General features: G+C 36.0%; 1 protein-coding gene across 1 annotated transcript in view; it reads left to right on the top strand.

Moving 5' to 3' along the window:
* Positions 1–33: 33 nt before the first annotated feature.
* Positions 34–9,408, top strand: part of LOC135085230 (intersectin-2) — a 70,803-nt gene continuing 61,428 nt past the window's right edge. The window contains exons 1-4 of the mRNA XM_063979986.1: positions 34–163; positions 740–876; positions 6,545–6,643; positions 7,078–7,156. Coding sequence (XP_063836056.1) covers positions 754–876; positions 6,545–6,643; positions 7,078–7,156 — 301 coding nt within the window. The 5' untranslated portion in view covers positions 34–163; positions 740–753. The remainder of the gene's footprint in view (positions 164–739; positions 877–6,544; positions 6,644–7,077; positions 7,157–9,408) is intronic.

The raw sequence follows: 9,408 nt of genomic DNA, 5'->3' as shown, positions 1-9,408 counted from the left end.
TTTCAATTTTTGAACGAAATGCGTAATGTCAATTCCAGTTTTGACAGTTGCTATCCGATCAATATTTGGTCGAGGATTTTCCATTAATCTCTCGAAAATCTTGTGAAACTGCAATAAAAAGGGGCGTTGCAACTTACCAGGAAAACTTTAACTCGAACCGGATGTAAGTACTTTTCAATAATTCTTGATTTACAGTGTAAAAAATGTGTTTTAATTACGCTAGAAAGTTACACCCTTTCTTTTGCGTTTTAGCATAACTATTACCGATTTCTATGGTTTATATCCAACTTTAATTATTTTCCTATAATTATTAATGGATTCTAGATGCTAGACTTGAATGATATCATTAAAATCGGGCTTAATTAATAAAATATCAATTTATAAAACTTACTACCTTTTTTCATGAATAGCGCTAATTTAAAGCCTGTTTTTGGTTACCTTCCATTAAATTACTACAATGACATAAGAATTTAACAGTTCAGCTCTGATACAGCTGTACAAATACTTCTATAAATAGGTATTTTAAAGATAATGACGCCTGTATTCACAAACATTACTATGAGGTCTCACAGTGCGCGTGGACGCACAGGGTGACACACGAACCAATCACAGAGCTCTATGCAACGCTGTGCGTTCGATTTGCTGCTTCACTTAAGCAAGCGTCGTTTGTAAATTGGGCGTGAGTCATCAAATATTATGTTTACGTTATGGGCTGAGTTAAGGGTCTTTTACTCTACAGATAACACCCGCAAGATGGCGGCGGATCCCTGGGTGGTTCAGCCACACGAGCATGCAAAGTTCGCGGAACACTTCCGGAACCTCGGACCCATCAACGGAGCGCTGACCGGCGAGCAGGCCAAGAGATTCATGCTGCAGGTATGTTTTTAAAGTTTTTTCATTAACATACAACAAGTTTCCAATGGTGACTAAGTTTCTTCCGCCACTTCTTCTCAGCACCAGCCCATATGTTGTCCCGAAGTGGTGGTAGGGCAAGCTATATTTGGGACATGTATAAGTGCCCTGGATAGGGCTTATGTACTGGATAAACTATTTGAATTTGAATCTGCATCTGGGAAAGATAATCAGGCTGAAAGAGGAAGCAAACTTCATCCAGAATTCTCAACCATAGAGATTCTCTTCTTCTCTTGTTTATGGCCACTGTGGTGCTCCTCTACTTCTAAGGAAATGGTCTCTGGTAGGGTAAATAGATTATGAGATATGCAGAGGCTTCTTAAGAGTAAAATATTTGACGATGTGTATGTACTATTTAAATCAATACTAATGTTATAAAGCTGAAGAGTTTGTTTGTTTGTTGTGCTAATCTCAGGAACTACCGGTCCAATTTGAAAAATTCTTTCAGTGTTAGATAGCCCATTTATTGAGGAAGGCTATAGGCTATATACCATCACGCTACGAGTCAGCCCTGGATCTGTCAATAGGCCGTATAGGCCGCGGCCTAGGGGCAGCAGCGTCCTTGGGGCGGCAGATTTCAGATGACGCTTACTCGATTTCAGAAGATAAAAGTTAAATAAAGATCCAACCCCATCCTAGCCTACGGGCGGCAAAACTGTAAATCCACCACTGCTATGAGTAATGAAAAAAGAAGAAACAATGAAAAAAGTTGCGAAAACGGGTTATCACGCGTACGAAGTCGCGGGCACAGCTAGTAGTCTATACAAATAAAGATACTTTGACTTTAAATATTTATAACTGTAAATATCGCGGCATCAGACGTCAGCGTCAAACTTTTCTATCGACGTTTGAATGCTGACATCAACATCTGAAGGAGACCACAACAGTACATTTGAACGGAACAGTGTTTCACTAAATGGGTATTTCTTATGAAATCTCAAAATTTGAGATTTTTTTTAAATTTCTTTTTTTTTACATAAACTTAGATATTTTTTGCAGAGATCAGAAAAGTTACTTTTAAAGATCTGTCCAGGGGTATTGGTCTTCCATATTTTTTTATATTACCTATAAAAAATGAGGTTTATAAAAATTAATAAATGAGGGAATGATTAACGGAGTGAGGGAATGATTTATTATTATATTATAGTAAAAAACAACATGTACAAATGGCATATTGGCATGCTTTAAGTTTTGACAAGTATTTCGGGTATTCACTAGTCTAAGTTTTTACTTGAACTTTCGCTTTTTCCTTTAAATATTTTAATCTTTCTTTTTCCCGCAGTTTTTTCAAAGATTCAGTATTATTTTTCATTTTTCTCGCCTTTTTCTATCGTACTCTTTCTTTTTTATTTATTTTTTTGCATCACTCAACTTCTTTTGTCGTGCTATTTTGCTTCCACATACATGCATCTCTTTTAAATTAAATACCAGGAAATACAAGTTACATGAAATAAATAAGCCTAGGCGCAGACCATCGATTTTTCGTCGGCCGATAGTTTAGTCGGGCAGTTAATCAGTATGGGCATGTATGGAAGTTCGCACATTACGCCGATTTGATTTGGCCGACTAAATAGTTGAATACGATTCCCAACTGCCTTCCAACTAAAGTATCGTCCAACTATCGGTCGATAGCTTGATCAGACGGCGCTCCTCTACGCGCGCGCAGACTGGCCGATTTTTCGTCGTCCAACTCGGCCGATAGCTTCAGTTTGCTCCTCGTTTTTGGCGGGAAAGGTTATTATTACTAATTAATTGATTTAACTAGTTATTACTCTCGATTTCACTTTTTCATGATCATTTCCCTTTCATCATCATCATTTCAGCCACAAGGACGTCCACTGCTGAACATAATCCAATGACTTCCACATCGCACGGTTGGTCCCGGCCTGCATCCAGTGCCTTCCTGCTACCTTTATCAGGTCGTCGGTCCACCTTATGGGTGGACGTCCCACGCTGCGTTTTCCGGTACGCGGCCTCCATTCCAGAACCTTGTTGCCTCATGCCGTCAGTTCTGCGTACTATGTGCCCTGCCCACTGCCACTTCAGCTTGCTAATCCGTTGGGCTATGTCAGCGACTTTAGTTCGTTTACGGATCTCCTCATTTCTGATTCGATCTCGTAAAGAAACACCGAGCATAGCCCTCTCCATAGTACGCTGTGCAACTTTGAGCTTCTGTATAGGGTCTATAGTGAGAGGCCACGTTTCCGAGTCATCACAGGATGAACACGGACAAAACGAAGCTTATGTCGAACGTCCATGTTGCGCTCGATTCTTGAGATTGTTGACAAGTATGTCTACCTCGGACAAACGATTCAGCTAGGTAGGTCCAATTTCGAGAAGAAGGAGGTCAATTTCCTTTTCATGATGTATAAATTTGAGATGATTTTTATTAAACTTTTATCTTTTATGTAACAATCTGAATTTCGAGCAGTTGAAGCCGCAGGCATGAGTTAATTTGGTATAGAAAAAATTATAATATTTCTGGGAAACATTCTACGCGACTGATCTCTTCAACAGCTCTCTATCGAATGAAGCAATCGGCCCGATTTTAAATCGGCGGTCTGCGCACTCACACCCGATTCAACTGTTTAGTTGAATCAGTGTGAGCACTGAGAGCCCAACCCAACTAAACTATCGGTCGACTAAAAATCAACGGTGTCTAAACAATCTAAAAAACCGCAGATTACTGGATAAATCATTCCCTCACACGACCGTCATTCCCTCACTGCACTTAGAAGTGAGGGAATGACTGTGAGGGAATGACGAATTTTAACTTAAGCTACAAAAACACCGACACATAACCTCAATTTGCTTGTTACATTTTTAATATGTATTTTACTCCCAAAAACGCATAAAACCAACAAATTTTAATGATAAATATTAAAATGCTTAATACATTAATGTAACGTGAGGTAATGATCGTCATAAATTTAACTTTTAACAATTTTACGCAAAATATTTTTTTACACGAACTAACCTACTGTTGAGAAGAAATTGCCATCTTGAATCATTTGAGAGTGTATCCAGGTACTAAAAACTTAAAGTTGCGTTACTAAATGGGTGTTTCTCTGCTATTTGGAAAATCGTCCATACAAGACTGTCCTGAAGTAATTTTATTAATTGTTGAGAAATTTTGCCAATGAAATTCAGGGCAATAGTAATTTAAATACATATCTAAAAAAGCCCACACATTTTCCCCTTAGTTTTTGAGTTATTGGCGATTTTTCGCAAAATTACGACAGGGGACTGTTGCAACCACCCAGGGGAATGTTTTATGGACAAAAACAATTAGTATTTTTCTTTAAGTAAACAAACTCTTTATTTTTCTTTGCCATTATAAAAATATGTAAGTTTTTGAAACAAATAATATTATTATTAAAACAAATATTACTAATTTATATTGACTTTTCTTAAGTCTAATAACAGTAGCATTAAACTTAACGAACAATTAAGTTTTAAGACTTAAATTGTATGACACTAAAGTCAGTCTTTTTATAATAATCAAAAATGTAGTATCCTGTCTTTTAAAACAGAACCAAAAAAATACAAAAAGTAATAAACAAAAACATTATTACTGCTAATTTTTGTTTTTTGACCCCGTTTCTGGTGAATGTAATATTGAAACGCTATTCTTGTTATTTCGTGTTGGGTCAGATGATCTTAAAGGCGCCTGATGTTTTTCTGCAAAATCTTCTGAATCAGATGTAGGTATTTTCTCTTCCGATATTATTTGTTCATTATCATCATCATCATTTCAGCCATAGGACGTCCACTGCTGAACATAGGCCTCCCTCAAAGACTTCCATGTTGATCGATTCGTAGCGGCCTGCGTCCAGCGCCTTCCTACTACCTTTATAATGTCGTCGGTCCACCTTAAAACGCAGCGTGGGACGTCCACGCGGCCTCCACTACAGAACCTTGCTGCCGATGGGCCATCAGTTCTGCGTACTATGTGCCTTCCTATTGCCACTTCAGCTTGCTAATCCGTCGGGCTATGTCACCGACTTTAGTTCGTTTACGGATCTCCTCATTTCTGATTCGATCTCGTAAAGAAACACAAATTATTTCTTATGTCTTTATGACTTTCTTTTTTGCACGAAACTTAGCACAGTGCTCCCTCCAAACCTTTTTTACAGCCTTATGCTCACGACAACTCATATCTTTAACTGATTTTAATTAAAGTTTTTCTTTTTTCTTCTTTTTTTTCAATTTTTCTTTTAGGGTAATGTTTCAAGTCGATGATATCATAATTTCACAGCTATACGTTTTTGTTCTAGAAATTCTTCTCATGTTTCGCGTAGCTTCTTTTTCGGTGAAATTTTGAGATAATACCTACTAAAAAGACGTTATTTTAGTGGTCAAAACCTAGGAAAACAGTAGTATGAACAGTCCCCTGTGGTATGAACAGTACCCTGTGCTATGAAATGACAGGGGAATGTTCGCCAGGGGAATGTTATTTTTACGTGAATACTTCATAAAACAATATCATTTAAAAACATTAAAATAAACGCAACTTATGTGGCTACATACTAGAAGATTAATTAATTTAAACAAATTGTCGTTATTGAAACTCTTAAAATAGTAAAAAAAAGGCTCACCAGGGGAATGTTTTCACTGACGGCCGAGACGCGTGGTTCACCAGATGACGCAGTAGTAGCATTAAACAAAATAACGGCTGCCCACTAGCTACACAACTGAACAACCTTAACACCTATTGCGTTCCGTTTCGCGATCTAAGTGCTTTGCGCCAAAACTAAATATGACTTTAAACCGGTTTTAAAATTTTAACAGGGGAATGTTTTAATAATTTGAGGACAGCATTCTCAGAAGGATATTTTGATTAAAATTATATTGTAAACATTGTTTGTGATGTATTAAGATGCTAACTGTTATTGTTAATGTATTTGGATATTTTTTATTCAAATATCAACAGCAATATAATAAACATTTGTAACAATATGTGTAATTCTGGAAAAGGGACGTACCAGGGGACTGTGATTTGAGACGTTTGAGGTTATTTATTCGAATATTCCATGATTAAATTACTAAATATGCTATGTCATGCTAAGAATACCTAATTCTATGTCGGTATTGATACAAAAACCTGAGAAATTTTAAGGTTTACTACATAAATTTAGCTTGGGACAGCGATTTTCCATTTAGTGGAGAAATGCCCAAATATCGTTTGACACATTCAGAAATCGAATATTCGTAATAGGATGAGGGAATGATTTTATTTGGCGGGACACATTTAAAATCGAATCATTGTTTTTATAAATTTGTTGTTGTAAGATGAAAGCTTTTATGGACAATAACAAACATCTTTCTTACATATTTGCATAATTTTATTATTAAAAATATTGATATAATTCAAGTTAATAGGCATTTTAGTAATAATTTTGGACTAAGGGACAAGGTGAGGGAATGATTTTCACGGTAATAAAGTAGCCATATCTTTTTTTTCTTTAGAGGTAATACGTTTTCTTTTTATGCAATAGTGGTATCGACAGCGTACATTCAAATAAAAAAAAGACTTATGTAATTTAATGCATGTGACTCGGCACTAATGGCTCGGGAATCAAATTTCGCAATTTGATGAGAAATACCCAAATATGTTCTTTGCTTGTTTCAGTCCCAGCTACCCCCGCCCATTCTGGGGCAGATCTGGTCGCTTGCCGATACCAACGCTGATGGGAAATTGGACCTGAAGGAATTCTCCATTGCTTGCAAGGTATACATTATACACTAGCTTTCATGGGTGTACCTAGGGGGACAGAGGAGGGCAACGCCCCCCCTCGGAAATCTCGCAGAAAATGTATGAACATGCCTAAAAGCACTACAGTCGCTTTAAAGGAACTAAGTCTAACAATATCACCTAAATAAATAAAATAAAAAGTATTCAATTCAGATAACAGAGATCCATAAATGTTAGTAAAAACTTAGGCTAGTGTTAGTATCTTATTTCTAAAACAGACCTCGTCCTGCTGAGCATGTGGCCGATCAGTGGACAATCCCCACTATTGGCTATATCCTTCAGTAAAAGATCTGTCAACAACAACATCATCTGTGTACAAAGGAGTTGCAGCAGTGGAAAAACCTTTAAGTCAAAAACAGAAAAAATCTTGTAAGCTTTTTATGATTACATATTTTACATGTTGTTTTCAGATTATCAATTTGAAGCTACACGGGATTGAAATACCTAAAGCACTCCCGCCATCTTTGATCGCATCGTTGAGTCCTGCAGGTAAGTGAAATAGAGTAAACTATCACTATGAAATCTATCGACTAACATTATAAAACCATTGACTATCGTTAGTAAAACTATCGACTATCAATATTAAAACTATCGACTATCAATATTAAAACTATCGACTAATTTGACTATCGGTATTAAAATTATCGACTACTATCAATATGGTACTAAAACTATCCACTATAGCAGGGGTGGCCTACTTGATTAGACATAAGATCTACTGTTTACTAACGAAACCCTGGGCGATCTATCACTTACCAGGGTGTCCACATTCTGGACAGTCAGGGAAAAGTCAGGGAAGCTCATAGCAGTCAGGGAAAGTCAGTGAAATAGAGGGGTCACCTGGAAAGTCAGGGAAACATTGAGATTTTGTCTACCAAAACAGTGTTTGTCTCCCGAAATTTCCAAGTGTTTGTAAAATGAGGGATTTAATTAAGGACAATGACCAAAAGTGGTCCAAATGTCCACCACCAATAAGACCTATATTGGCTTATAGTCCATTAAATAGAGATTAACTTTCAGTATGGGACGAAAAAAAAATAAGCTGTCAGTAAAAAGTTATGACTGTTAGAAAAATTATAGTAGTTTACGCGCTAATCTCAGGAACTACTAGTCCGATTTGAAAAATTCTTTTTTTTATGGATAGCCCATTTATCAAGGATAGTTTTAAGCTAAATAACATCACCCTACAACCAATAGGGGCGGAGCAGTAAAGACAAATGTTGTACAAATGGGAAATATTATTCAAACAATTTTCACGCATACAAAGTCGTAGGCACAGCTAGTTTAATATTTAATAATTTTCATCTATTACTCCGCGCCACATGCGACATGACATATAACATGCGTAGATTAGTCCAAAATGTGCAATGGATAGAATGATATCAAGAACATTTTTCGGAAGAAAAGTTAAAAAACAGACTTTTCATTCAGTCATAACTTTTTACTGACAGCAAATTTTTGATTGCGATTTGGCTATAATGAATCAGTATTTAGTAGACTATTTTACTACATAGGTCTCGTTAGTGGTGGACATTTGGACCACACTCCATACATATTTGGTCATTGTCCTTTAATTAAGGACAATGACCAAAAGTGGTCCAAATGTCCACCACCAATGAGACCTATATTGGCTTATAGTCCATTAAATAGAGATTAACTTTCAGTATGGGACGAAAAAAAAATAAGCTGTCAGTAAAAAGTTATGACTGTTAGAAAAATTATAGTAGTTTACGCGCTAATCTCAGGAACTACTAGTCCGATTTGAAAAATTCTTTTTGTTATGGATAGCCCATTTATCAAGGATAGTTTTAAGCTAAATAACATCACCCTACAACCAATAGGGGCGGAGCAGTAAAGACAAATGTTGTACAAATGGGAAATATTATTCAAACAATTTTCACGCATACAAAGTCGTAGGCACAGCTAGTTTAATATTTAATAATTTTCATCTATTACTCCGCGCCACATGCGACATGACATATAACATGCGTAGATTAGTCCAAAATGTGCAATGGATAGAATGATATCAAGAACATTTTTCGGAAGAAAAGTTAAAAAACAGACTTTTCATTCAGTCATAACTTTTTACTGACAGCAAATTTTTGATTGCGATTTGGCTATAATGAATCAGTATTTAGTAGACTATTTTACTACATAGGTCTCGTTAGTGGTGGACATTTGGACCACACTCCATACATATTTGGTCATTGTCCTTTATGCTCTACAAAGACCTTTGATCTTGACTATCGAAGCATTTTTTTTTTCAGGTTTGGAGTGATCTACATTATGACTTTGTTTTTAGTCATAATTATATTACTCCTTTTTAGTTTTTTATCTAATGAAGTGGATTGATCTAAATTATGACATAATTTTGTTCTTAATTAGATTACTTTCATATAGTTTTTTTTTCAGGATTAGAGTGACCTATGTTATGATTTTTTTTGTCATAACTAGATTACTCCTTTTTGTTTTAATAGTTGTACTTTTTGTTTCAGTAAAATGATATTAATATTTTCTATTGTCGATGTGAAAGTGCGACTTATAACTTATGTTTATTTATATTTTTTTGATTTGATTATTGAGTGCAGACTAGTGAGCAGTTCACTGTGAGTGCTATTAATACAGGGTGGAAACGATAAGTGATCTCATTCAATTATTTCTAAACTACACAAGATATCGAAAAACTGATTACTGATCTTGAAAGTGCTTCACGGCTCTTTCAAACGATATCAGTAATAGGT

Source organism: Ostrinia nubilalis, chromosome 28 (assembly GCF_963855985.1).
Source record: "Ostrinia nubilalis chromosome 28, ilOstNubi1.1, whole genome shotgun sequence".
NCBI lineage: Eukaryota > Metazoa > Arthropoda > Insecta > Lepidoptera > Crambidae > Ostrinia > Ostrinia nubilalis.
This window is presented reverse-complemented; position numbering and strand designations above follow the sequence as displayed.